The sequence below is a fragment of the Macaca thibetana genome, chromosome 16 (assembly GCF_024542745.1).
Source record: "Macaca thibetana thibetana isolate TM-01 chromosome 16, ASM2454274v1, whole genome shotgun sequence".
NCBI classification, from domain to species: Eukaryota; Metazoa; Chordata; class Mammalia; order Primates; family Cercopithecidae; genus Macaca; species Macaca thibetana.
Window position 1 is genome coordinate 27,058,584 of NC_065593.1, and position 27,897 is coordinate 27,086,480.

General features: G+C 45.6%; 2 protein-coding genes and 1 pseudogene across 11 annotated transcripts in view; 1 reads left to right on the forward strand and 2 right to left on the reverse strand.

Annotated features, from left to right (window-relative positions):
- Positions 1-8,361: 8,361 nt before the first annotated feature.
- Positions 8,362-19,399, reverse strand: C16H17orf75 (chromosome 16 C17orf75 homolog). 2 transcript variants are annotated; one of them, XM_050763828.1, is made up of 10 exons: positions 19,209-19,399; positions 18,409-18,489; positions 17,026-17,151; positions 15,432-15,575; positions 15,121-15,178; positions 12,204-12,230; positions 11,655-11,719; positions 11,347-11,483; positions 10,199-10,302; positions 8,362-8,744 (listed from the first exon to the last, which is right to left on the reverse strand). In XM_050763828.1, exons 1-10 carry the CDS (start codon positions 19,346-19,348, stop codon positions 8,529-8,531), a joined length of 1,098 nt encoding a protein of 365 aa, XP_050619785.1. In that variant the 5' UTR covers positions 19,349-19,399; the 3' UTR covers positions 8,362-8,528. The 2 variants fall into 2 exon arrangements, with proteins under 2 accessions (XP_050619785.1, XP_050619784.1); XM_050763827.1 differs by having other exon boundaries at positions 12,204-12,323.
- Positions 19,400-20,828: 1,429 nt separating this feature from the next.
- LOC126939005 (putative oocyte-secreted protein 1 homolog) lies at positions 20,829-21,795 on the reverse strand (annotated as a pseudogene).
- A 4,845-nt stretch (positions 21,796-26,640) lies between these two features.
- ZNF207 (zinc finger protein 207) overlaps positions 26,641-27,897 on the forward strand; it is a 33,086-nt gene continuing 31,829 nt past the window's right edge. For all 9 annotated transcript variants that reach the window (XR_007720273.1, XM_050763809.1, XM_050763808.1 and 6 more), the window contains exon 1: positions 26,641-27,173. Coding sequence is in view for 8 of the 9 variants with exons in the window: in XM_050763809.1 (XP_050619766.1) it covers positions 27,133-27,173 (41 nt within the window). In the remaining variant the exon portion in view is untranslated. The remainder of the gene's footprint in view (positions 27,174-27,897) is intronic.

Consider the following 27,897-nt stretch of genomic DNA (forward strand, 5'->3'; position numbering starts at 1 on the left):
CCAAGCCATTGGTTATTCAGGAAGTGACCTGAAGGGCTGGCATTAGGGCCTGTTTCATCTGGGTCTAGGTCAGGATGGGTGGGAGAGGGTGAACAGCAGTGGTGGTGGATCTAGGATTTCTATAACATACAGATCGGGGCATCAGTGCTTAGCACCAGTCTGTAGCTCTGTGCTTCTTACTTTTCTCAAATCACTGAACTCTTTTGAGTGGTTGATGAAAGCTGTGATTTCTCTTCCCATAAAAATGTGTATGTAGGACGGACATGGTGGCTCACGCCTGTAATCCCAGCACTTTGGGAGGCTGACGCATGTGGATCACCTGAGGTCAGGAGTTCAAGACCAGCCTGGCCAACATGATGAAACCCCATCTCTACAAAAAATACAAAAAATTAGCTGGGCATGGTGGCTCGTGCCTGTAATCCCAGCTACTCAGGAGGCTGAGGCAGGAGAATCGCTTGAACCAGGGAGGCGGAGGTTGCAGTGAGCCAAGATCGCACCACTGCACTCCAGCCTGGTGACAGAGTGAGACTCCGTCTCAAAAAAAAACAAAAAACAAAAAAAACCAGCTGGGCGCAGTGGCTCATGCCTGTAATCCCAGCACTTTGGGAGGCTGAGGTGGGCGGATCAAAAAGTCAGGAGTTCAAGACCAGCCTGGCCAACACAGTGAAACCCCGTCTCTACCAAAAATGCAAAAATTAACTGGATGTTGTGGCGGGGACCTGTAATCCCAGCTACTCGGGAGACTGAGGCAGGAGAATCGCTTGAACCCTGGAGGCAGAGGTTGCAGTGAGCTGAGATCATGCCACTAAACTCCAGCCTGGGCGACGGAACTAGACTCCGTCTCAAAAAAAAGAAAAAAAAAAGAGAAAGAAAAGAAAATCTAAATACTGCAGAATCTATCCAAGAACAAACATTAGAGTGCCGTTAAGGCTAAAGGCCAAAGAACCCACTTCTGTTTAGAGTGTGGAGATCCAACTTCTCTAGAAGGAGAAATCAGGACCCTCTCTGAGCATCAATGCTCTTATAGGTCAACTTCAGGCACAAGTACCTGAGCCATTTAAAGGCAAGCTCCCACCAGGCACGGTAGTTCATGCCTGTAATCCCAGCAGTTTGGGAGGTCGAGGCAGGCAGAACACTTGAAGCCAAAAGTTCGAGACCAGCCTAACATGACAAAACCACATCTCTACTAATAATATAAAAAAACTGCCAGACGCAGTGGCTCATGCCTGTAATCCCAACACTTTGGGAGGCTGAGGCAGGCAGATCACGAGGTGAGGAGTTCCAGACCAGCCTGGCCAACATGGTGAAACCCTGTCTCTACTAAAAATACAAAAATTAGCTGGGTGGTAGTGATGCGCACCTGTAGTCCCAGCTACTCGGGAGGCTGAGGCAGAATTGCTTGAGCCTGGGAGGCAGAGGTTGCAGTGAGCCGAGATCCTGCCACAGCACTCCAGTCTGGGTGACACAGTGGACCCTGTCTCAATAAATAAATAATAATAATAAAGGCAAGCTCCTCGGAGAGCCAGAAGCTGTTGAATTCTCTGCCTTTGCCACCTTTCCTTTTTTTACTTTCCTGGTTCTTCCCTTCTATTAATACTAGATTCTCATTCTTCAATACATTAATAAGGCACTTCCCAATAATAAGGTAATTAAGAAATGAAGGGCCGGCCGGGCGCGGTGGCTCACGCCTGTAATCCCAGCACTTTGGGAGGCCGAGGCGGGCGGATCACAAGGTCAGGAGATCGAGACCATCCTGGCTAACACGGTGAAACCCCGTCTCTACTAAAAATACAAAAAAATTAGCCGGGCGCGGTGGTGGGCGCCTGTAGTCCCAGCTACTCAGGAGGCTGAGACAGGAGAATGGCGTGAACCTGGGAGGCGGAGCTTTCAGTGAGCCGAAATTGTGCCACTGCACTCCAGCCTGGGGCACAGAGCGAGACTCCGTCTCAAAAAAAAAAAAAAAAAAAAAATGAAGGGCCAGGCACAGTGGCTCACACCTGTAATCCCAGCACTTTGGAGGGCCGAGGCAGGTGGATCACCTGAGGTCAGGAGTTTGAGACCAGCCTGGCCAACATGGCAAAACCCCACCTATACTAAAAATACAAAATTAGCCAAGCATGGTGGTGCATGCCTGTAGTCCTAGCTACTCGGGAGGCTGAGGCAGGAGAATCACTTGAACCCAGGAGGCAGAGGTTGCAGTGAGTCGAGATTGCACCATTGCACTCCAGCCTGGGCAACAAGAGCGAAACTCCATCTCAAAAAAAAAAAAAAGACAGGTGCAGTCGCTCATGCCTATAATCCCAGCACTTTGGGAGGTTGAGGCAGGCAGATCACCTGAGGTTGGGTGTTCGAGACTAGCCTGACCAACATGGAGAAATCCTGTCTCTACTAGAAATATAAAATTAGCCGGGCGTGGTGGAGCATGCCTGTAATTCCAGCTACTTGGGAGGCTGAGGCAGGAGAATCGCTTGAACCTGGGAGGCCGAGGTTGCGGTGAGCCGAGTTCGTGCCATTGCACTCCAGCCTGGGCAACAAGAGTGAAACTCCATCTCAAAAAAAAAGAAAATGAAGACAATTTACTGTGTACCTACTATGTGCTAGGCACTGAGGTAGGCATTTCCACAGCTACTTTATGTGAACTAGGTATAAATATCCCCCTATTTATACACAAGGGAAAAGGTTAGAGAAATTTAGTTACTTGCTGGTAGTATGTGGCACAAGCTGGCTTCACACCCAAGATTGCTGGTACCAAAGTTCATGCTGTCAGCCCTCAGTATGTGCACAGGACTGTAAGGGCACTAAGCATGTGCAGGCCTCAGGGTCTTTGTTTAAAGATCCATCTCATTGCATTAGGCCTAGGGCCATCCGGTAACAGGAATGAACCTCGGGACATTCACTCAGAGTTCGTGTAATAGGACCTTCACTTTATCAGCCCTCATAGTAATTTACAAGAAAAACCCCAGCTGTCGGTTCATTACTGCTTCCATATATATGTATTTTTGCTCTTGTTGCCCAGGCTGGAGTGCAATGACATGATCTTGGCTCACCGCAACCTCCAACTCCCAGGTTCAAGCGATTCTCCTGCCTCAGCCTCCTAAGTAGCTGGGATTGCAGGCATGCGCCACCACACCTGGCTAATTTTGTATTTTTAGTAGAGATGGGGTTTCTTCATGTTGGCCTGGCTGGTCTGGAACTCCCGACAGGTAATCTGCTCGCCTCGGCCTCCCAAAGTGCTGGGATTACAGGCGTGAGCCACCATGCCTGGCCTATTTCTTTATATTTGAGACAGGGTTTTACTCTGTTGCCCAGGTTGGAGTGCAGTGGTACAGTCATAGCTCACTTACTTTGAGCTCCTGGGATCAAGCAATCTTCTAGCCTCAGCCACCTGAGTAGCTGGGACTATAGGCACATACCACCAGGTCCTGCTAATTTTATTTTTTGTAGAGATGGGGTTTCACTCTGTTGCCAGGCTGGTCTCGAACTCCTAGGCTCATGCAGTCCTCCTGCCTTGGCCTCTCAAAGTGCTGGGATTACAGGCCTGAGCCACCACACCCAGCCACATTTAGGAACTTTAGCAATTAAGAGAACTGGGCTGCCCTCTCAGACCTCCAAGTGGAAAGACTTCATTGAAGCCAGCAGGGTTTCCATTAACTGAGAAGACACACTGTTAGGAAATTATGGTCCTAGTAACTGCATCTGATTTCCAAGAAGCCCACAGGCTTTCCTGGCACCTGGTCTAAGGGATCCTCTGGTAGAGGACAGGCATTCTGTCATGGTGAATAATGAATGAGAGTGAAAGGAAGTAACTTGGTTTATTGAGTTCTACGGGTATAACTCTACTGGACGATGAATAAAACATTGTCAGGGAAATTGCTCTTAGACTGTGCATGATGCCTCCTGCAAGAAGCAGAAAGGTGTGTATCCCAGCAAGTGATTTGATTTTCTTCAACAAATTCCTTAGTATAACAAGTATAATTTCCTCACAAACTTGTTGGGAATACAAATGTTAGGCTTGAGGATTGAGCTCATTAAACAAAAACGACTATCTTGATAAGAAGCTAAGTTTTATTATTATAATTACAAATTACAGATAAACTGAAGCCAGTCTTCATACATGACAAACATACATTTCCTCTGTGTGTACAGCACACAAGTAATATACATAACTATATTCCATGTCTAAACAAATCCTTTTTAAAACTTTAAAAGCTGGCTGGGCACAGTGGCTCACGCCTCTAATCCCACCACTTTGGGAGGCTGAGGCAGGTGTGTCACGAGGTTGGGAGATTGAGACCATCCTGGCTAACACGGTGAAACCCCGTCTCTACTAAAAATACAAAAAATTAGCCGGGCGTGGTGGCGGGTGCCTGTAGTTCCAGCTACTGGGGAGGCTGAGGCGGGAGAATCGCTTGATCCTGGGAGGCGGAGGTTGCAGGGAGCCGAGATTGAGCCACTGCACTCCAGCCTGGGTGACAGAGTGAGACTCCGTCTCAAAAAATAAAACAAAAACAAAGACAAAAAAACTTTAAAAGCCAAGATAGTAGCTTATTAAAATTTGAATACAGTACATGCTTCTAGTCATGAGCTCTGTGGTTTCTTCTCATGACCAAGATATTCAGTTCCATGACACCATTTTCCTTGTCTAGAGTAGTGATATACAGTTTGTCAGACTTTTTTTTTGAGACGGAGTCTTGCTCGGTCGCTCAGGCTGGAGTGCAGTGGTACGATCTCAGCTCACTGCAAGCTCCACCTCCTGGGTTCACGCCATTCTCCTGCCTCAGCATCCTGAGTAGCTGGGACTACAGGTGCCCGCCACCATGCCCGGCTAATTTTTTGTATTTTCTTTTTTTTTTTTTTTTTTTTGAGACGGAGTCTCGCTCTGTCGCCCAGGCTGGAGTGCAGTGGCCTGATCTCAGCTCACTGCAAGCTCCGCCTCCCGGGTTCACGCCATTCTCCTGCCTCAGCCTCCCGAGTAGCTGGGACTACAGGCGCCCGCCACCTCGCCCGGCTAGTTTTTTGTAGTTTTAGTAGAGACGGGGTTTCACTGTGTTCACCAGGATGGTCTCGATCTCCTGACCTCGTGATCCACCCGTCTCGGCCTCCCAAAGTGCTGGGATTACAGGCTTGAGCCACCGCGCCCGGCCATTTTTTGTATTTTCAGTAAAGACGGGGTTTCACTGTGTTCACCAGGATGGTCTCGATCTCCTGACCTCATGATCTGCCCGCCTCGGCCTCCCAAAGTGCTGGGATTACAGGCGTGAGCCACCGTGCCTGGCCCAGACTTATTTTTTTAAAATAAGACTACCAGAGGCTGGGTGCGGTGGCTCACTTTGGGAGGCCAAGGTGGGAGGATTGCTTGAGTTCAAGAGTTTAAGACCAGTCTTGAGCAACATAGTGAGACCACATTTCATTAAAAAAAAAAAAAAAAAAAAAGATAAGACTATCATATAGAGCTGTGTAATGTAGTGAGCCTACATTATAAAAATATATACAACCACAGAGAGAATATATAATTACACCTTGCCTATATCCATAAATGATGTGAAGCAGGTAACACATTTGCTTTTAAACGCCATTTACAACAGACTCTTCAATGACATGAATTTGAAAATGAAGTATGGTTTTTCAGACTTAAAACACTGATGTGCTAATATGGCTTACTTAAAAAAATGATTTCTAAATGGGGAACCAACTGCATTGGGAAAAGACAGTCAGATTCAACGATAGTGTCATAAAATTACTGGTTTTCCTTAATCACCCTGACTTTGTTTTGAGACAGAGTCTCACTCTGTTGCCCAGGTTGGAATGTAGTGGCGCGATCTTGGCTCACTGCAACCTCCGCCTCCTGGGTTCAAGCGATTCTCCTGCCTCAGCCTCCCAAGTAGCTGGGACTACAGGCACACGCCACCATTCCCAGCTAGTTTTTGTAATTTTAGTCGAGACAGGGTTTCACCATATTGGTCAGGCTGGTCTCAAATTCCTGACCTCAGATGATCCACCCACCTCGGCCTCTCAAAGTGCTGGGATTACAGGCGTGAGCCACCGTGCCCAGCCACTCTCATTTTAATACTATGAAAAATGCTACTTCGATTTCTTTCTATACTACCTACAATCCAAGTTATTAAAGTTTAAAACCATATGAAAGCATTTATGAAGATCCTGAATTGTATTTCTCATTAAAGGAAAAGAAATGCTTGGTGAGTCATGTCCCGAGGCTTACGTAGAGGAAAAACCAGAAGGCCATTGTCAGTCATTTTGAAAGTTAAAACTCAGCACTTAATGTGAATTTAGATCCATTTAAGAAAGGATTCCTCAGTTTTATGGGTTTGTGCTTCTCTGAGCATCCTCAGGGAAGTGAGAACACAAGACTTCTTCTGTTCTTCTAAGCAAAAATCATTATCAAATGAATTTATTAAAGAGCTATGCCGAGCAAATTGCAATTGTAGGTGTGTAGCTACATAGGCTTCCATGGGAATTGTAAATGGCTAGCTGAGGGCACTTTCAGTTGATTCAGAGTAAAACAATCTGAGGCTGGTAACAAATGTACAAAAAACTAAAATCAATGAGTCACTCTAATATGAAGAACCTGTTTGCATTCCTTATGTTACAGTTTGCTTGTAAACTGTATGTATTTTGTTTCTTTTCTCAACACTGTTTTAAAACTCCAGCATTTGGGCCGGGCGCCGTGGCTCAAGCCTGTAATCCCAGCACTTTGGGAGGCCGAGACGGGCGGATCACGAGGTCAGGAGATCGAGACCATCCTGGCTAACACAATGAAACCCCGTCTCTACTAAAAATACAAAAAAATTAGCCGGGCGAGGTGGCGGGCGCCTGTAGTCCCAGCTACTCGGGAGGCTGAGGCAGGAGAATGGCGTAAACCCGGGAGGCGGAGTTTGCAGTGAGCCGAGATAGTGCCACTGCACTCCAGCCTGGGCGACAGAGCGAGACTCCGTCTCAAAAAAAAAAAAAAAAAAAAAAAAAAAACTCCAGCATTTTCACCTAAAAGAAAACACAGGCTCTTCATAAATACCTGTGAACAAATAAATGAAATGGTGACTGGGGGCGATTTCTGCAGTAGCTTTCTCTCAAAGATAATGTTTTATCTTGAAGCTAGTGCATCGATTTTTAAAGCTCATTTAATTTTCTACATACTCAGGATTTGCATATTGACTTAAAATCTTGACTATCATCCATGCCATTATCAACTAGACAAAAAAATGTATCGGCCGGGCGCGGTGGCTCAAGCCTGTAATCCCAGCACTTTGGGAGGCCGAGACGGGCGGATCACGAGGTCAGGAGATCGAGACCATCCTGGCTAACATGGTGAAACCCCGTCTCTACTAAAAATACAAAAAACTAGCCGGGCGTGGTGGCGGGCGCCTGTAGTCCCAGCTACTCGGAGGCTGAGGCAGGAGAATGGCGTGAACCTGGGAGGCGGAGCTTGCAGTGAGCCGAGATCGCGCCACTGCACTCCAGCCTGGGTGACACAGCGCGAGACTTCGTCTCAAAAAAAAAAAAAAAAAAAAAAAAAAAAAAAAAAAAAAAATGTATCAAGCACCCACAGGATGCACAGATCTATCTCTGAAATGGTGTAGTGGTATTAATCTGTTCTAAGACTAGGATTACATTTTTTTTTTTTAAAGCTACAATCCATTGAAAAGGAAGTATTATGGTTTTTCTAAATACTGCAGCAGACTCAGGCTTTTCCTGAGAAAAGCCACGAACAAAATCATCTCTGAAATTTTTTAAGCAACAGCTTCCTGAAGCCTGGAATTTACGGGGCCAGTGAGACACTAAAATTCCACAACTCTCACATATGTATCTACCTACGGCTCAGTGAAGAAAATTCCACAACTCTCACATATATGTCTATCTAGGACTCAGTGAAGAAAATTCCACAACTCTCACATACGCATCTGTCCAGGACTCAGTGAAGAAAATTCCACAACTCTCACATACACGTCTATCTAGGACTCAGTGAAGAAAATTCCACAACTCTCACATATGTATCTATCCAGGACTCAGTGAAGAAAATTCCACAACTCTCACATATGTATCTATCCAGGACTCAGTGAAGAAAATTCCACAACTCTCACATACGCGTCTGTCCAGGACTCAGTGAAGAAAATTCCACAACTCTCACATACGCGTCTGTCTAGGACTCAGTGAAGAAAATTCCACAACTCTCACATACGCGTCTGTCTAGGACTCAGTGAAGAAAATTCCACAACTCTCACATACGCATCTGTCCAGGACTCAGTGAAGAAAATTCCACAACTCTCACATACGCATCTGTCCAGGACTCAGTGAAGAAAATTCCACAACTCTCACATATGCATCTGTCCAGGACTCATTTGAAGATGTTCCTCAGATTTTTGTTTAAGTTAAATTGGTAAAATACGAAAAGAAAATCTGGATTGAGTTTCAAATCATCTTAAATAGCAATCCTATGAACAATTATAACTGCAATTTCAAACACTAAGACTTAAATATATCACTTGATCATACAATTATCTGAAAACATATGATCAAAAACTTTGGTCAAGAGCTTCTTTCATGAATTCTTCAAGGACAGCTACCACATTTTTGGCTTCAGGCATTTCTTCATGTTCCACTTTAACAATCTTCAAAAGTATATCTCCGCTACCACAGTTCTTTAGGAACATGTAACATTTAAACAAAGCATAATGATTCATTTCTGCCTGTCGGATAAATCTCTTCAAATTGTTTGTGTCTTGTATGGCCTAGAAAAAGATTACCCAGTTAAAAATGTGTTCAGTGAAATAATAATGAAGCTAAAAAAAATAACTCCTATCCAGCTGAGAACTCAACATATCTTCCTGAATTGTTTGCTTTTCATATTACATATTTCCAAAATTTACAGTGCAGTATGCTTTGCCCTTGGTAGAAGAAAATCTCTCTGTTTTTTTCTTGTTTCGCTCTTGTTGCCCAGGCTGGAGTACAATGGCTCGATCTTGGAGTTTGTACTCCGCCTCCTGGGTTCAAGTGATTTTCCTGCCTCAGCCTCTGAAGTAGCTGGGACTACAGGTGTGCGCCACCACACCCGGCTAATTTTGTATTTTTAGTAGAGACAGGGTTTCACCATGTTGGCCAGGCTGGTCTCAAACTTCTGACCTCAAGTGATCCACCCGCCTCAGCCTCCCAAAGTGTTGGAATTACAGGCGTGAGCCACTACGCCCAGCTGAAAATCTCTTATACGAAGTAAAAATACTTTAAAATAATCTCCTGCCTAGCATGGTGGCTCATGGCTGTAATCCCAACACTTTGGGAGCCCCAGGCAAAAGGATTGCTTAAGGGCCGGTAGTTTGAGACTAGCCTGGGCAACACAGTGAGATCCCATCTCTACAAAAAATAAAATAATTAGCCAAGTGTGGTGGTGCACACCTGTAGTTTCAGCTACTCAGGAGGCTGAGACAGGAAGATTGCTTGAACCCAGGAGGTTAAGGCTGCAGTGAGCCATTATTGCACCACTGCACTCCAGCCTGAGTGAGAGAGTAATATTCTGTCTCTTTAAAACAAACAAAACTCCTAAATAAGGTGACAACAAGTCTCCATCAGAATTCTTTTTTTTTTTTTTTTTTTTTAGACAAAGTCTCACTCTGTCACCCAGGCCAGAGTGCAGTGGCATAATCTGGGCTCATTGCAACCTCTGCCTCCTGGGTTCAAGCAATTTTCATGCCTCAGCCTCCTGACATAGCTGGGATAACAGGCAGGTGCCACAATGCCCAGCTAATTTTTGTAATTTTAGTAGAGACAGGGTTTTGCCATGTTGACCAGGCTGGTCTTGAACTCCTGGCCTCAAGCAGTCCACCTGCCATGGTCTCCCAAAGTGCTGGGATTACAGGCGTGAGCCACCGCGCCCAGCCCCCAACAGAATTTTGAAAACTTAGGCACTGAACCACTTTTTTTGTGCTTTGCAACTAAGATAAGTCACAAATTGTGACCAAGACTGATGTTCCTTAAATATAAGCAAGCATTCAACCCAATTTATTAGAAATGATATGTATACAGAAGCTACCAAAAACTAAAGTAAGTGTCTTCTGATAATTCCAGTTTTGAGAACATCCTAATTAACAAGCATCACAGCTATAAAGCAAGTTTGTTACTCTGTCACTGGTACTAATTAAAATTCAGACAAAAATTTCATGTGCGACTTGGCACACAGCCAACTAATTACCTTTAGTTTAAAGTTCTCCAGTACTTGTCGGAAAAGAAAAGGGTTACCTCCTTCAGCACCATTTAAAAAAGCTTGCATCCAATCCTCACAAAACCGGTTACTTCCTATAAAACATTTCAGAGAGACTAAATAAAATGAAATTTTACAAAGCTTTATTTATTTATTTCAGACAGAGTTTCGCTCTTGTTGCCCAGGCTGGAGTGCAATGGCATGATCTTGGCTCACTGCAACCTCCGCCTCCTGGATTTAAGTGATTCTCCTGCCTCAGCCTCCTGAGTAGCTGGGATTACAGGTGCCTGCCACCATGCCTGGCTAATTTTTTTGTATTTTTAGTAGAGACAGGGTTTCACAATATTGGCCAGGCTGGTCTCGAACTCCTGACCTCCGATCCACCTGCCTCAGCCTCCCAAAGTGCTGGGATTACAGCTGTGAGCCACCACGCCCGACTCATTTATTTATATATAAAACATCTATAATTAATTATTTAAGACTTGTATAATGGCCTAAAAAAAATGGTGTGCTCACCACATGGCTAAGGAATACCAAAATGGCTGAAGCCCCCTGTATGCCCCTTCCCAATCACATCCCCCTTCCTTTCCCATCAGAAAGCATGATCATTCCCACAGACGTCTTTAAACTTTTCCCATATACCTTTGTGTGTGCCAGCCTTATCTACATTATTCTGCATATGTTAAAACTTTTATGTATTTTTTCTTTTATGGTTATTTCACTAAATAGTATGTTTGAGAGCTATATTGACACAAGTAGCTCTAGTTCATTCATTTTCACTGCTCTGTTATATTCCATTGCATGAATATAGCAGTTTATCAGTTTTCCTGTTGATAAACACTTAAATTGCTTCCAATTCCTTCCTTTTTTCAAATAATGCCTTTATGGACATTTTAAAATTCGTCTCCTTGTGTACACATACTAGAATTTCTTTATGTACTAGGCGTGGAATTGCTAGGCATAGCATGATTTCCATGTTTCTAGAATTATATTGTTTTCAGCAAGTGGTTTCTCATTGTTTGAGATAACCATGTAAAACTGCGCAAGGCAGGAAGAATAAGGTTGTATCATATGCTCTCAGTGCAAAGATGGGGACTCGCAAGAGATGTAGGAAGGCTGCTTCAGAGGTTGTAGCTCACCTGCATTGCAGAACTGAGGCTGGGAGCTGCTGCAATCGATGACCACAGACTTATGTTGCTCCTCTGTCATGGCCATGCACAAAGAAGTCATGGTGCCTTCATGAATAAGTCCTTGAAGACTGGCCACACTCAGAAACCTGCCACACACACAAGTCCATTTCCACAAACAATATTGCAGGACGGAAGGGTGAAAACAAATTTATTTTGCACTAGGCTGGTGGGGAAGGGATGGGAAGAGCAGTTTACAAACATAGATGTCAATCTTGCTGTGGAAAATCTTTTCTCTTTGAAAAAACTGTGTTCTTTACCTGTTAATGTCTCTCTTTGTTTTTTCATCTGATTCTTTAACTTCAACAGGAGTATAACTCAAAGCCTATGAGAGAAAAATGAAACCTGATTGGTATATATATTCCAGTTTTTCTTGAGCAGCTACTCATGACTAAATGTCCCCATAAGTCCCTACCACACTGGACAACGATTGACGGGCACTGGTCACAAACTCTCCAGAGCCTTGTGCAGCCACTGCTCATTAACATTTTATAGAATCAAAATTGCTTTGGATTTTTGTTTACCTTTTCAAATTGTTTTGGAAACTATACCTTTCCCAGATGGCTTTGAAAAGTAATTATTTTAAAATGTTTTATCCTATTAGGAAGACTTAGCATTTGAAATCCAACTCTACCTTAGTAATATCACTTTCTAGATCTGAGAAAATAAAGTGTGGTCTATCTTGATAGCAAGCGTAGTTTCAATATTTGGGGAGGGATGGGAGTCATACTCGGAGAAAATCAGTATGTTTCTAAATGATCCAAAGTGATTCTCAGTTAAGGAAATGCTCTCGTTTGGGCAGTACTTACAGCATGTAGCAGAAAGGTAAGCTTTTCCTGAAAGAGAAGAACAACCCTTTGGATTGGGCATACAACATCCTCAAACCAGCTGCTCAGATAGGACTTTCTGTGACTCTCCAGGCCCCTTTCCTAAATCAAGAAAGAATGCCATTTGCTTTAATAGAAGCCTTCCCTTTAGTGGACTTCATATTTTCTTCATCATGTCCTTGATGGTAAAAAAGACCAGGATAGATACCTCCCTTTTTAAAGCTAACACCACCAATTCAAAAAAAGAAACTGCGATATATCTTTCCTGGCTTGTTGGGCAGGGTGAGGATTAATTCTGTGCTGAATTTATTTAAAACACACCAAGAAATACATTCTATAAAATGAAGAGACTGAATTAATAGGGTTCCATGCTATTTCTTCACAGGGAAGAGTTGGGCATTCACATGCCCCTGTCCTCCCACGATACTGTGCACTCAATGGAGATACTCACTCAATAATCCTCATTTCCCCAGCACTTGCGGTACAGTGTCTAAAACATGTATAGTATGAGCTTATTAAGTGCCTATTGAATGACTAAAGGCATGTAGATACAGAATTCATTCGTATTCAGAATGTGAACAGGGAAGGATACAAGTAACTCATCAAAGCACTCCACCCCACTTCAGATGTCAGGCATGCTGCCATGAGCACATCTGGCTTTCTAGGCTATGCTGCTCCCTAAAGACCAGTGTCACACAGGAAGAGCTCTAGTCTGGGAGAACAGCTCTATTAGACTTGCATCCCTTGCTCACTCCTGCACTATCCCTTCCTCTCTCCTGCAGTATCTTCTAAGTATGTGAAAAGTAAAACTACTACTATATATGTAATAGGTTGTAAATTTGTGAGAGTCATGACTAACAACTGCTACAAGCTGAAAGCAGTTTTTGTTTGCTTTTTTGGGACAAGGTATCACTCTGTCATCCAGGCTGGAGTGCAGTGGTGCGATCATAGCTACTGCAGCCTCAACTTCCCAGGCTCAAGCGATCCTCCCACCTCAGCTTTCCAAGTAGCTAGGACCACAGGTGCGTGCCACCATGTCTGGCTAATTTTTGTATTTTTTGTAGAGAAGGAGTTTCACCTTGTTGCTCAGGCTGGTCTTGAACTCCTGGGCTCAAGTGATCTGCCCACTTCAGCCTCTCAAAGTGCTGAGATTACAGGTGTGAGCCACCACACCCAGCCAGTTTTTCAAAGGTTTGAATAAGTTGATATGGATATGCCTAATTCATAAAAGATCAATTAATGAAAATAGAATGTTTTTAAGAATCTTTGATGTTGAGTTCAAGAACAGCCATACTATTGCATAGTATGTCTTTGTGCCAGAGGCTGCATGGACCACTACTTCTGACCATAATATAAATCTTATATGCCTAGAAATCAGGAAAAGGACATCCTCTTCCTCGCCAGGCATGTTACTACATGCCATTGAATAGATCAAATTTTTCTTTCTTTTTTTTTTTTTTGAGACGGAGTCTCGCTCCGTCCCCCAGGCTGGAGTGCAGTGGCGCGATCTCAGCTCACTGCAAGCTCCGCCTCCCGGGTTCACGCCATTCTCCTGCCTCAGCCTCCTGCGTAGCTGGGACTACAGGCACCCGCCACCGCGCCCGGGCTAATTTTTTGTATTTTTAGTAGAGACGGGGTTTCACCGTGGTCTCAATCTCCTGACCTTGTGATCCGCCCGCCTCAGCCTCCCAAAGTGCTGGGATTACAGGCATGAGCCACCGCGCCCGGCTAGATCAAATTTTTCATAGATACAAAACATCAGAAGTAGTCTTGTGAAACTTTCAGCACTTACAGAACTATGTTCCCTGTATCCCTTTAAAATCACCTGTGCTGGGTGTGGTGGCTCACACCTGTAATCCTAGCATTTTGGGAGGCTGAGGCAGGTGGATTACTTGAGCTCAGGAGTTCAAGACAAGCCTGGGCAAAATGGCAAAACCCCACCTCTACCAAAAATACAATTATCTGGGCATGGTGGTGCATGCCTGTGGTATCAGCTACTTGGGAGGCTGAGGTGGGAGGATCACTGGAGCCCAGAAAAGGCTGCAGTAAGCCATGATCGTGCCACTGCACTCCAGCCTGGGTGATAGAGTGAGACCCTATCTCAAAAAATAAAAAAGAAAAATAAAAGAAAAAAGAAAAAGAAACCACCTATAGGCCAGGCACAATGGCTTGCATCTGTAATCTCAGCACTTTGGGTGGCTGCATTGGGAGGATTGCTTGAGGCCAGGAATCCTAGACCAGCCTGGGCAACAAAGTGAGACCCCCATCTCGACAAAAAATACAAAAAGTTAACCAGGAGTGTTGGTATCTGCCTGTAGTCCCAGCTATTTGGGAGGCTGAGGCGAGAAGATTGCTTGAGCCCCAAGAGGCTGAGGCTGCAGTGAGCCTGATCGCACCACTGCCCTGCAGCTTGGGCAACAAAGCAAGACCCTGTCTTAAAAAAAAAAAAAAAAGTCACCTCTCTACTAGCTCACAAAGTGGCAAGTTTCTAGAATATAGGTGTCTTTGTGTCTATATGATTTGACAAGTAGAGCAATCACAGTATATTAATCATTTCAGTCTTTATTTTATTTTTTTAATTCTTTTGAGACGGAGTCTCACTCTGTTGCTCAGGCTGGAGTGCAGTGGTGCGATCTCGGCTCACTGAAACCTCTGCCTCCCGGGTTCAAGTGATTCGCCTGCCTCAGCCTCCTGAGTAGCTGGGATTACAGGCACCCGCTACCATGCCCGGCTAATTTTTCCATTTTTAGTAGAGTCGAGGTTTCATCATATTGACCAGGCTGGTCTCTGACCTTGTGATCTGCCCACCTCGGCCTCCCGAAGTGCTGGGATTACAGGTGTGAGCCACTGAGCCTGGCCCCATTTCAGTCTTTAAAAACCATTAAGTCAGTCACCTTACCTCACAATTCATGTTATTTTTCAGCCCTTGAACGTACTTGTCCAATTCAAGCCTGAAAGTATGTTCTTAAGGAAGCAATAAAGGATGAATAATGAAGACAGTATTTTGTCTCTCAACGAGAAATATAAAATCTCTCAAATAATGTGAGCTGCAAATGCAAGCAAGCCAAGGCAAAATGGCCACATGAAGGTATGAAATTCAACTAAATACACGAGGAGTAGAAAAGCTTTTTGGAGGTTGGTAGTAATAGTCTTCCACCTGCCTTCCCATGTTTTTCTTCCTGATGTTCTCAAAAACCAAAGAAAGGATATAGCTCAAGTCCTTTTTCAGACCCTCCTAAAAAACAGACCACATATTCTGAAGGGTTATGTTCAGAGTCTGTCATTACTGTTTCAGGAAGCAATTTTTCATTTTGGAAAAGGCAGTAATAACAACCAACTCGGTAACCTGGAATTCTAGAAAAGAAAGAAAATGTAAAATGCATTATTTTGGTTACTCATGCATCTATAATTTTGTGGACTGCTCTGAATTTCGGTCATCTTGATCTGGCAACACCATTAAACTGCCCACTAACTCAGAGATTCCCAGACTTCTTGTTGGTGTGCTTGTAGCAGCAAAGAAAAACGAATGTATACCCTGGAGGGCTTTAGTTAAAGCAGCCACTACCATACATGAAATTTCTTTGAATTCTCCTGTCTTACGTGAAGAATTCACACAAATTTCACTCTAGTTCATACCCACGTTTATATTTTTAAAAAAAGCATGTTCTCCCCTCTCCCAAACTTTTACAAATTGATGTTTCAGGCAGATGTGCCTGAAGGTGGCCTCATCCTTGGGATGTGGCCTCAAACTCCTGAGGGAACCTGTATGCTAACTTCACGGCCTGAGTTGAACTATAATTAAGAGGTGTAATGGAGGCTGGACGTGGTGGCTCACACCTGTAATCCCAGCACTTTGGGAGGCCAAGGCAAGTGAATCACCTGAGGTCAGGAGTATGAGACCAGCCTGGCCAACATGGTGAAATCCCATCTCTACTAAAAATATAAAAAGTAGCCAGGTGTGGTGGTGCATGCCTGTAATCCCAGCTATTCGGGATGCTGAGGCAGGAGAATTGCTTGAACTAGGGAGGTGGAGGTTGCAGTGAGCCAAGATCAGACTACTGTACTCCAGCCTGGGCAACAGAATGAATCTCTGTTTAAAAAAAAGAAAAAAAAAAAAATAGAGGTGTAATGGAAAGACAGTTGGAATTGAACTAAGAATGCTCATGTTTAAGCCTGAACTCCATCAATTTGACCAGCCTCATGACCTGAGCTTACATAAACTTCTCTGAGTTTATTTCCTCATCTGAAAATGAAAATAAAAGTACCTGCTATATTTCCCCTTTGTAAGGAAAACTACAAAAGTTTGTGAAAATACTTTAGAAACTGTATACAAATTTAGTTTTAATAATCAACTCTTTCTTCTAAGTACAAAACTTACTAGTCTGGGCAACATAGTGGGATGCCATTTCTACAAAAAAAAAAATTTAAAAATTAGTTGGGCATAGTTGTGCCTGCCTGCAGTCCCAGATACTTGGGAGGCTGAGGTGAGAGGATTGCTTAAGCCCAGGAGGTCAAGGCTGCAGTGAGCTGTAATCACGCCACTGCACTCCAGCTTGGGCAACAAAGCAAGACCTTGTTTCAAAAAAATAAGCTAATTAAATAAAGTGCAATTGCGTGCCAGGGTCTCTGCCATTCAATTAATTCCATTCCACAAATGTTTATGTGTGAGGCCCAGTGCTCGGGCTGCCAGAGAACAAAGACAAATTCTGCAGGTCTAGTAGGAGCTGATCTTTTGGAGTTTCTCATCACTTCTCATATTTAGTTCAGAAACAAAAACTCAGGACACAGCACATTTTGCACTTACTTCAGCTCCACAGATGCAACATTACCCAGCCCTTCAAAGACTGCACCTTTTGAAAGACGCTTAGCAATAAAACTGCGCAGCTCTGGCTCCACTTCGGATGGTAGATTAGTATCCGCCAAGGAGAGGCTTGACAAATGAAAGACACACATTCTTTACCAGTGGACTAGTGTATTCACACCCATTAAGTCAGACAGAATGGTACCAAAGCCAGGGGCTCTTTTAAGGACGGGGGAAAGCTGTCCTTATAAATCCTATTGGTGAAGCTCCTAGGAATGTATGTCACTAAGTATGATCTACCTCATCAAATAGCTTAAAATATTCCTATCTTTCCAGCTCATTCTCTCCAGTACTGTGACTCCACTGGAACCCCCAATCCACTGACCCTACCTCTTTTTCACAGTCTCTCAAGTTTCTCATCTCATTTCCCTCCTTATTCCACCTTAATTCCATGGTCAGTCATTATAATCACACCCCTGCACACATTCTTATCTTTTTTATCTTTCAACTTCATTGAGGTATAATTGATGATTTAAAATTTTCAGGGCTGGGACCGGGCGCAGTGGCTCATGCCTATAATCCCAGCACTTTGGGAGGTTGAGGTGGGTGGACCACGAGGTCAGGAGATTGAGATCATCCTGGCTAACACAGTGAAACCCGTCTCTACTAAAAAAATAAAAAAAAATTAGCCAGGCATGGTGGTGGGTGCCGGTAGTCCCAGCTACTCGGGAGGCTGAGGCAGAAGAATGGCCTGAACCCGGGAGGCGGAGCTTGCAGTGAGCCGAGATCGTGCCACTGCACTCCAGCCTGGCCAACAGAGGGAGACTGTCTCAAAAAACAACAACAACAACAAAAAAAATTTCAGGACTGGGCAAGGTGGCTCATGCCTGTAATCCCAACACTTTGGGAGGCAGAAGTGGGCAGATCACTTCAGTCCAGGAGTTCAAGACTAGACTGGGCAACATGGCGTATTTCTCTATCAGAAATACAAAAATTAGCCAGGCGTGGTGGTCAGTAGTCCCAGATACTGGGGAGGCTGTAGTGAGAGGATCACCTGAGGCCGGGGAGGTTGATGCTGCAGCGAGCCAAGATCATGCCACTGCACTCCAACCTGGGCAGCAGAGCAAGACCCGGTCTCAATTTAAAAGAAAAAAAAAAGGATTTCTTTCTAGCTAATCACCAAGCACAAGTATGTGGATTTGTTTGTCCCAGCCTTGAATGAACCAGCCAATGAGGAAATCAGGATGAGGTTCCTAGGGGACAGGAGGAATTGATGGTTTGACTCAGGGAAAGCTCAGTGGAAATAGAGTACCCACTGACATGCACAGGCCAGAGATACAGGGAAGATAAAAGCACATGCATGAATTACGGTGAAGCTCTTTTTACCTGAAATCATCACCAGAGGGAGTTTCTGCATTTGTGCCACTTGGGCTTCCGTCATCACTGTCCCCTCGTTGCTGTGCCAATCTGCAAGCCACAAAACCAATAGTGCTATCAATTGTGGGCTCTAAACCAAGAGGAGTATGGGGGCCTTGCAAGCAGGGTAAGGCAAGGAGTCAACTAAAAATGCTGCAAGGTGGAAGTGCACTGCCTATCCTCATGACAAGGAAAACCCACACGGCAGTGCTGACAAGAGCCCCTTCTCTCTCCAGGCCACCTAAGGGATGGAGGAAAGGCTAAATACCCAGAAGGTTCAAGGAGACTCCTTTAAAAACCAAACATGACAGGGCCAAGAAGGTTCCAGGAAAGTCAGTCAGGAGAAGGGAAAAGAGGAAGCAAGAACAGAGGAAAACCAGAGGGTGGGGACGGGGGTGTGTGTGACAGAAATGGGAGAAAGTGGGGAGATAATGACAGAAAGGAGAGGGGACGGGAACTGAAATTATTGAGCGTGCGGGGCACTGCGCTAAACAAAGGGCAGCCGCAGAGTAAGGAGCTGGGATGATATAGGGGCAGATGAAGGGCACAGGCATAGTTGGGCCAGGCATACAAGTCCACGATGGGGGCTGGGAAGAGCAGCGTGAGGCAAGGAGCGCCCTTCAGGCCAGAGACCTTGGCTGGGAGAGGAGAAGATGGCTTTTAGGAGCGGCCGGGCCGCCGGGCCGGGGGTGGGGTGCAAGGCCGGGCGGCGGGCCGGGGGCGGGGCCGCAGGGGCAGGCGGGCTGGCAGGCCGAGCTGGGCGCCAGCACCTGCTTCCGCGGTAGCTGTAAAGACAGTAGTGGCTGCTGGACGGCGGCTCGAGTCTCCGCTCCTCGGCTGAGCCTCCCTCCTCGCTACTCTCTAGCTCCTTTTCATCTCCATCCAGCGATTCCTGCAAGGAGGGGAGCATCGCGACGGCCTCTGGGTGGCCCTGTGTCTCCGCCAAACCGCTCCCCTGCTGCCGTGCAGCCGTCAGTATCCGGGCTCGTCCGGCTCCCGGCTCTCGCACACCTGCGTTCCGCTGGTTTTCCCGGGTTCGCAGGCAAAGACTGCCCTGGAAAGGGAGGCTTTTCACCCCACAGGGGCTGACAGGCGTACTGAGTTCGCCTTTACTGAAAAACTTTTACCATTTATTTTGAACTTATTTTCCTTTGAGTCGTCTAGGAAACTTACTATGTGATGAGGGTGGCACAACTGCCTAGCCACATGGAAAAGAATAAGGCTACTTGTCTGCCTCCTTGTTCGCGTGCCAGCACGCACAGACACCCGTTCGATAAAAAAGTTAAGAATTTAAAATGAATTTTGTTAAAGTGAAAATATGGGATAATGTTAATTCTTGAAGTTAAGGAGGTCTTTCCAAACATAATAAAACAGAAATCATACAGGAAAACGTTTTAAAAATCTGACTATGTAAAAACTAAAAGGCCGGGCACGGTGGCTCACGCCTGTAATCCCAGTGCTTTGGGAGACCGACGCAGGCGGATCACTTGAGGTCAGGAGTTCAAGACCAGCCTGGGCAACATGGTGAAACTCTGTCTCTACCAAAAGTACAAAAAATTAGCCAGGCGTGGTGGTTCACGCCTGTAATCCCAGCAGCCCTTCCAGTCTCTGCCCATTACCCAGTTCTAACACCAATTCACATTTTCAGGTGTTTGTTTCTGCAACACCCTATTCTCCAGTACCAGTTTTCTGTCTCAGTTCATTTTATGATGCTATAAAAGGATACCAAAGAGTGGGCAATTTATAATCACCTCTTAAAGGCCCCACTTCTTAATAGTCTTACAATGGCAGTTAAATTTCAACATGAATTTGGGAGTGGACAAACACTTAAACCATAGCACCACGTGAAGGAGGAGGCAGACTGCAGTGATGTGTCTACAAACCAAGGAATGTCAGGGATTAATGGTCATCACCAGAAGCTAGGAGAGGACATGGAACAGATTCTCCACTAGAGGCTTCAAGAGAGTATGTCCCCACCAGCACCTCCATGTCAACTTCTAGCATCCAGAACTGTGAAACAATACATTTCCATTGTTTTAAGCCACCGTGTGTGTGCGTGTGTTTTGTATTTTTTTTTAGTAGTACAAACTTTCGCGGTGGCTCAAGCCTGTAATCCCAGCACTTTGGGAGGCCGAGACGGGTGGATCACGAGGTCAGGAGATCGAGACCATCCTGGCTAACACGGTGAAACCCCGTCTCTACTAAAAAATACAAAAAACTAGCCGGGCGAGGTGGCGGGCGCCTGTAGTCCCAGCTACTCGGGAGGCTGAGGCAGGAGAATGGCGTGAACCCCGGAGGCGGAGCTTGCAGTGAGCTGAGATCCAGCCACTGTACTCCAGCCTGGGCGGCAGAGCGAGACTCTGTCTCAAAAAAAAAAAAAAAAAAAAAGCAGGGGCAGTTCCTCCTTTAAAAAGGGAATACTGGAAGGCAGCCTGCCATTTTATTTAAAATTACAAGTTAGGTTTTTCAGATGGATAACAGTTGAGATCATTAAATCCCCTTCCTGCTTCTCAGATTTTCACAAAATAGCACATTAAATCCTCAGTCCTAAGCAATCCCAGCAGAGATTCCAAATTGCCTCTCAATATCAAAGTGGATAGCACAGTTTCTTCTCTTGCAATAAGGGTACTCATTTGATGAACAAGGGAGTATAGCAGTCACATTCTTAAAAGATTGTATTGCAGAAGTTACTGCCATGTCTTCATTCACAATGTGTATCCTCACCTCTATCTCCCATTTAGTAACATTGTCAGTTTCCTTATCTCTCATTTCAACTACATTTAAAAGAGGATTCTAATTGCGGACAACACATGACAGAGGCATTTCAGATCGGACAGTAGTCTCTTGAGATACACTTGATTTTAGTTTTAAGCAGAACTTCCTGGAGAGGTTAAGTTACAATACCACAGTCACGAGGATGGTAGAAAAACTCATAGTAGATATTTGGCAAAACATAGGTTACAAGGCAACCACCTCCTAGAAACACTTCATCGGAGTTCATATACAAATTGTGAAATATCATGGGTTTAATCCTGGCACAGAACCAAAACTGGGTGCATGATACTTGAATAGCTGACCAGTCCCCAGCACAGGTCCATATCAAGGAATGGAGAAAAAAGAGCCCTTTTAACCCCAAAATGGTCTTCATTTGCCCGGACTGAAAACCAAATCTCACTCAGGAAACAGCTGTATTTTTATTTTTTATAGAGACAGGGTAGAAAGAAAGAAAGAAAGAAAGAAAGAAGGAAGGAAGGAAGGAAGGAAGGAAGGAAGGAAGGAAGGAAGGAAGGAAGGAAGGAAGGAAAGAAAGAAAGAAACTAATACAGAGTCCCCACAACAACCCTTTCTTCTATTCCAATCTGGATTTCTTCACATTCTTCCCTGTTAATCCCATTTTCTTCTAGATTATGGTTTATTCTCTTAATTTGCTTTAATCAAATCAAGAGGCAGGAGAATCACCTGATCCTGGAAGGCAGAGGCTGCAGTGAGCCAAGATCGTGCCACTGCTCTTCAGCCTGGGCAACAGAGCGAGACTACGTCTTGGGGGGGGGGGAAGAAAGAAATAGAATTTTAGACTGATATGATTGGACATTGAATTCTAGGTTGAAAAGAATTACCCCAGCCGGGTGCAGTGGCTCACACCTGTAATCCCAGCACTTTGGGAGGCTGAGGCAGGTGGATCACCTGAGGTCACGAGTTCAAGACCAGCCTGGCAAACCTGGTGAAACTCTGTCTCTACTAAAAAATATAAAAATTATCCAGGCGTGGTGGCACACACCTGTAGTCCCAGATACTCGGGAGTCTGAGGCAGAAGAATCCCCATGTTGGTCAGGCTGGTCTCGAACTCCTGACCTCGTGATCCGCCCTCCTCGGCCTCCCAAAGTGCTGGGATTATAGGCATAAGCCATGACTGTGACCGGCCCAAATCAGTCATTTCTCCAAGAACCTCAGGTTACTGGAGAATGGTATTATAAACCAAGACCCGGGGGCAAAGTATGCTTGCTATGGGGCATTATTGCTTCTAGGCCCTCTCAGCTGATAAGACAAGGAAATACATGTATCTATACTAACTTGAGTATATACCCATATCCATAAATATTTCTCTGTGTATCTATTTTAAAATAAACATGAGTTCATACTGGTGTCTCCAGCCCTAATCCATGGCCACATGGATCATTCTAGCCTCCTCCCCTTGCTTATCTATAAACCCACTACAACGAGAGGCACAGCATGGTAGCTCATGCCTGTAATCTCAACACTTTGAGAAGCTAAGACAGAAGGATCACTTGAGCCCAGGAGTTCAAGACCAGCCTGGACAACAAAGCAAGACCTTATCTCAACAAAAAATATAAAAATTAGCAAGGCATGGTGGCATGGCCCTGTAGTCCCTGCTACTTGGTGGGCTGAGGTGTGAGGATCCATTGAGCCCAGAAGATCGAGGCTGCAGTGTGCTACGATTGCATCACTGCACTCTACCATTCTGGGCCACCGAAACCCAGCTAATTTTTATTTTCATAGAGAATAGGATATTGCTTTGTTGCCCAGGCTTGCCTTAAACTTTTGGCTTCAAGTGATTCTCCCACCTCAGCCTCCCAAAGTGCTGGGAATGATCTAGCCCACCAGGCCTTCTTTAATTTCTAACAGCATTTTTTTTTTTTTTTTTTTTTTTTTTTTTTGAGACAGTCTCTGTCTGTCGCCAGGCTGGAGTGCAGTGGCGCAATCTTGGCTCACTGCAACCTCTGCCTCCTGGGTTCAAGTGATTCTCCTGCCTCAGCCTCCCAAGTAGCTGGGACTACAGGCACACGCCACCACGCCCAGCCAATTTTTGTATTTTTAGCAGAGACAGGGTTTCACCATGTTGGCCAGGATGGTCTCTCTCTTGACCTTAAGTGATCCGCCCGCCTAAGCCTCCCAACTAACAGCAATATTTTATTGCTTTCATAGTAAAAGTGTTTTAATCTGTTTGTGGTGCTATAACGATACACTACAGACTGGGGAATTTATGAGTAACAGAATTGTATTTCTTTTCTTTTTTTTTTTTTTTTTGAGATGGAGTCTCACTATGTCGCCAAGGCTGGAGTATAGTCGTGCAATCTCAGCTTACTGCAACCTCCACCTGCAAGGTTCAAGCCTCAGCCTGGGTTCTCCTGCCTCAGCCTCCTGAGTAGCTGGGGTTACAGGTGCCCACCACAATGCCCAGCTAATTTTTGTATTTTTAGTAGAGATGGGATTTTGCCATGTTGGCAAGGCTGGTCTCGAACTCTTGATCTCAGGTGATCCACCCACCTCAGCCTTCCAAAGTGCTGGGATTACAGGCATGAGCCACCACACCTGGCCAGCATTTTATTTCTTTTCTTTTTCTTTTTTTTACCCTGAGATGGAGTTTTGGTCTTATTGCCCAGGCTGGAGTGCAATGGCGCGATCTTGGCTCACTACAACCTCCGCCTCCTGGGTTCAAGCGATTCTCCTGCCTCAGTCTCCCGAGTAGCTGGGATTACAGGCGCCCGCCACCATGCCCAGCTAATTTTTTTTGTACTTTCAGTAGAGACAGGGTTTCATCATGTTGGCCAGGCTGGTCTCGAACTCCTGACCTCAGGTGATCCACCCACCTCAGCCTCCCAGTGTTGGGATTACAGGCGGAAGCCACTACGCCCACTGAATTTTATTTTCTTATGGTCTGGAAATTTGGAAATCCAAGATCAAGGTACTAGTACTCAGTGTCTGATGAGGGCATTCTTGCTGCATCCTCATTTGGTGGAAGGCAGGAGAGAGTAGAAAGTTTAGTTCCTTCCAGCACTTTAATAAACTCACTAATCCACCCATTTACTCACGATTTAATCACCTGCTAAAGGTCCCACCTCTTAATGCTATCACATTGGTGATTACGTTTCAAGCAGTTGGGGGAATATTCAGCACATTGCAATATGGTTTTGAAGTTTTTCATTTTTTAATTCATTTTTTGATAGAGATGGTCTCACTATGGTAGCCAGGCTGATCTCACACTCCTGGCCTCAAGCCACCCTCCTGCCTCGGTCTCCCAAAGCACTGGGATTACAGGCTTGAGCAACTGCACCCAGCCTGAACTTCCTTTTTTTTTTTTTTTTTTTTTTGAGACAGTCTCCCTCTATCGCCCAGGCTGGAGTGCAGTGGTATAATCTTGGCTCACTGCAGCCTCTGCCTCCCAGGTTCAAGTGATTCTCCTGCCTCAGCCTCCCGAGTAGCTGGGGTTACAGGCGTGTCCCACCATGCCTGGCTACTTTTTTTTTTTTTTTGGTATTTTTAGTAAAGACTGGGTTTCACCATGCTGGCCAGGCTGGTCTCGAACTCCTGACCTCAGGTGATCCACCCACCTCAGCCACCCAGAGTGCTGGGATTACAGGCATGAGCCACTGTGCCCAGCCTAAACTTATCCTTTAAAATTCAATTCAGCTCCACACTTACTTTGTGCTTTCGGGCAAATTATTGCAGCTCTCTTAAGTCTCTTTTATCTCATCTCTATTAACAAGTTAACAAGTTGAATAATGGCTCCTACCCCAGAGGCTGAGATAAATAATGTTAAAACTTACTACAATGCTTGGCACACGGTAGGTGCTCCATGGATGTCTGCTATTATTTTCTGCTTTTAATAGTAACACATAATTTACATCACTAGTTATTACTATATGCCAAGCTCTGTTCTGAGTGCAGCCAGATGAAGTTTAAGTGCCTTGCCCAAAGTCAGGCAGCTAGGCAGTGGCACTGGTGGACTATGAACCCAAGCACTGGGCTTTTAACCACCTCTCACTTGCATGATCCTCCAGTTGCCCTCTTAGAACTCCTCTGTGCCAGGCCGGGCGCGGTGGCTCAAGCCTGTAATCTCAGCACTTTGGGAGGCCGAGACGGGCGGATCACGAGGTCAGGAGATCGAGACCATCCTAGCTAACACGGTGAAACCCTGTCTCTACTAAAAATATAAAAAAAATAAGCCGGGTGAGGTGGCGGGCGCCTGTAGTCCCAGCTACACGGGAGGCTGAGGCAGGAGAATGGCGGGAACCCGGGAGGCGGAGCTTGCAGTGAGCTGAGATCCGGCCACAGCACTCCAGCCTGGGCGACAGAGTGAGACTCAGTCTCAAAAAAAAAAAAAAAAAAAAAAGAACTCCTCTGTGCCTTCTCAGAGACTTCAGCCTGAAATCCAACTTCTGACAATGTTTCTAGGGTTTGTCAGAATCCGCCTTTGCTAGCCTCCCTAGGATTATCTCTTGTGACCAGCACCTTCACTGACAGCTCCAGTATTTTTTTTTTTTTTTTTTTTTGAGATGGAGTCTCGCTCTGTCACCCAGGCTGGAGTGCAATGCCGAGATCTCGGCTCACTGCAAGCTTCACCTCCCAGGTTCAAGTGATTCTCCTGCCTCATTCTCCAGAGTAGCCGAGGTTACAGGCGCCTGCCACTACGGCTGGCTAATTTTTGTATTTTTAGTAGACAGGGTTTCACCATGTTGGCCAGGCTGGTCTCGAACTCCTGACCTCAAGTGATCCGCCAGGCTTGGCCTCGGCCTCGGCCCCGGCCTCGGCCTATAGTGCTGGGATTACAGGCGTGAGCCACCACGCCCGGCTATCAGCTCCAGTCTTACCACGACTAGTGTTTTCACGTGCCCAGCCTCAAGGACTTCAACTCTTTGCTCCCTTACTGAGATACCCTTTCCTTCACCTTGCTTGCTCCCTTTGACTCTTCAAGAAACCTTTCTTGTGTCGGGTGCAGCGGCTCAAGCCTGCCGTCCAGCACTTCGGGAGGACGAGGCGGGCGGATCACTTAAGCCCAGGAGTTCGAAACCAGCCTAGCTAACACGGTGAAACCCCATTTCTACTAAAAATACAAAAATTAGCCGGGCTTGGTGGCGCGGGCCTGCAGTCCCGGAGGCTGAGGTAGGAGAATCGCTTGAACCCGGGAGACAGAGGGTGCAGTGAGTAGAGATCGCGCAGCTGCACTCCAGCCTAGGCGACAGAGCGAGACTTCGTCTTAGAAAAATAAAAAAAAAAAACAAAGAAAAACAAAACCTTTCTTGACAACCCAATGATCACTACCACTACGGCCGCCTTAGGACTCCCGCTCTCTGAGGTCCTACAGCACTTCACATTTCCCCCAACGCCGCACTGAGAGCTCTGCGTTGTGTACTCGTCTGTCACCAATCTGCGAGTTACAAAGCAGAGACTAACTTCTTTGGTTTAGCATTTAATAGGCACATAATCAACATTTACTGTTAAAATTAAAATTGGGCGCTGTCTCTATCTCTATTTGTGATCGGCCCTAACTGCACTGGCAATCTTTCCCGTTTTTTCGTTTTCTGTTTTCCATTTGCATGTGCCTTGGCGTACCTAGGTCTCTGGCTCCTTTACAAAAGAAATCCGAAGTGCTCCGCAAGCACTGACAGCGAAAGCGAAAGACTCTCAAACGGACAAGATGTCAGCCACCTCTTCGCGCCTCTTAGTCCCACCCACTCAGGGCGGAGGTCTGCGTCCTGTGACCCTCCCTTCCTGGCTCCGCCTCCTGCCGCAGTGCCTGACGGGAGGCGGAGCGGCGAACGAGGCCGTCGGCCATTTTGTGTCTGCTTCCTGTGGGACGCGGTCGTAGCCGTTGGGTCGGGAAAGTGAGGGATTTTCGCCTCGTTTCTCCTGCTTCTTTTCTCCTCCCTTTTACTTTGTCGGTAGAACACAGTTATGGGTCGCAAGAAGAAGAAGCAGCTGAAGCCGTGGTGCTGGTATCCTTTGTCGGTTTGAAGTCGAGGTCGCGCTGGGGTGCCGGTTGGTGGGGCCTGGGACTGGGAGGCCTGGGTTTGGCCTATGGCGTGGAGCGTTTGTATTTAAGCGTCGGCGTCGGTGGCCTGGTGGCTGGGATTGGACTTGGGAAGGCTTCTAGGAAAATGGTATTCCGAGGTCGAGAGGATCTTGCAGTTGTGGATCGTGTGACTGACTCAGGAGGATCTTGTTTGGTGGGAATTTTGGACCCTGGGAGGCGGCCTGGACCCCTCCGCCAAGGACAGTGTCCCCTAGGGACTATTCAGCCACATTCCGTTGTTTTGGTGACGATTCAACAAAGGGACTTTTCTTCGAGTGCGATAGGCTTATTAATTCCATGGAGGGTTGGGGAAGAGCTTCCCAGTCTGTCACCCACTTTTTCTGTTTTTATGTACTTTATGGGTGCTTTGTGTTTTTTCGAATTGGCGGTTTAGTAAAGGCCAAAATTAGTCAACCCTGGTTTCGAACCTTTTTTATTTTTTTCTTCTTGGGGCTGGAGGAGAACTAGCTTCCGTGTCTCACCCAGGGGCGCCTTAATCTGCAGGAAGCGTTCTCACAGGGTGGAGTTTCTGTTACCCAACTTGGTAGGACTAAAAAATGACTATCTTATTAGAAAGGAAAACTCCTTACTACAGTGTGGTATTATTTAATACTTTTTCCGGAAGCGTTAATATTCTTTACATTAAA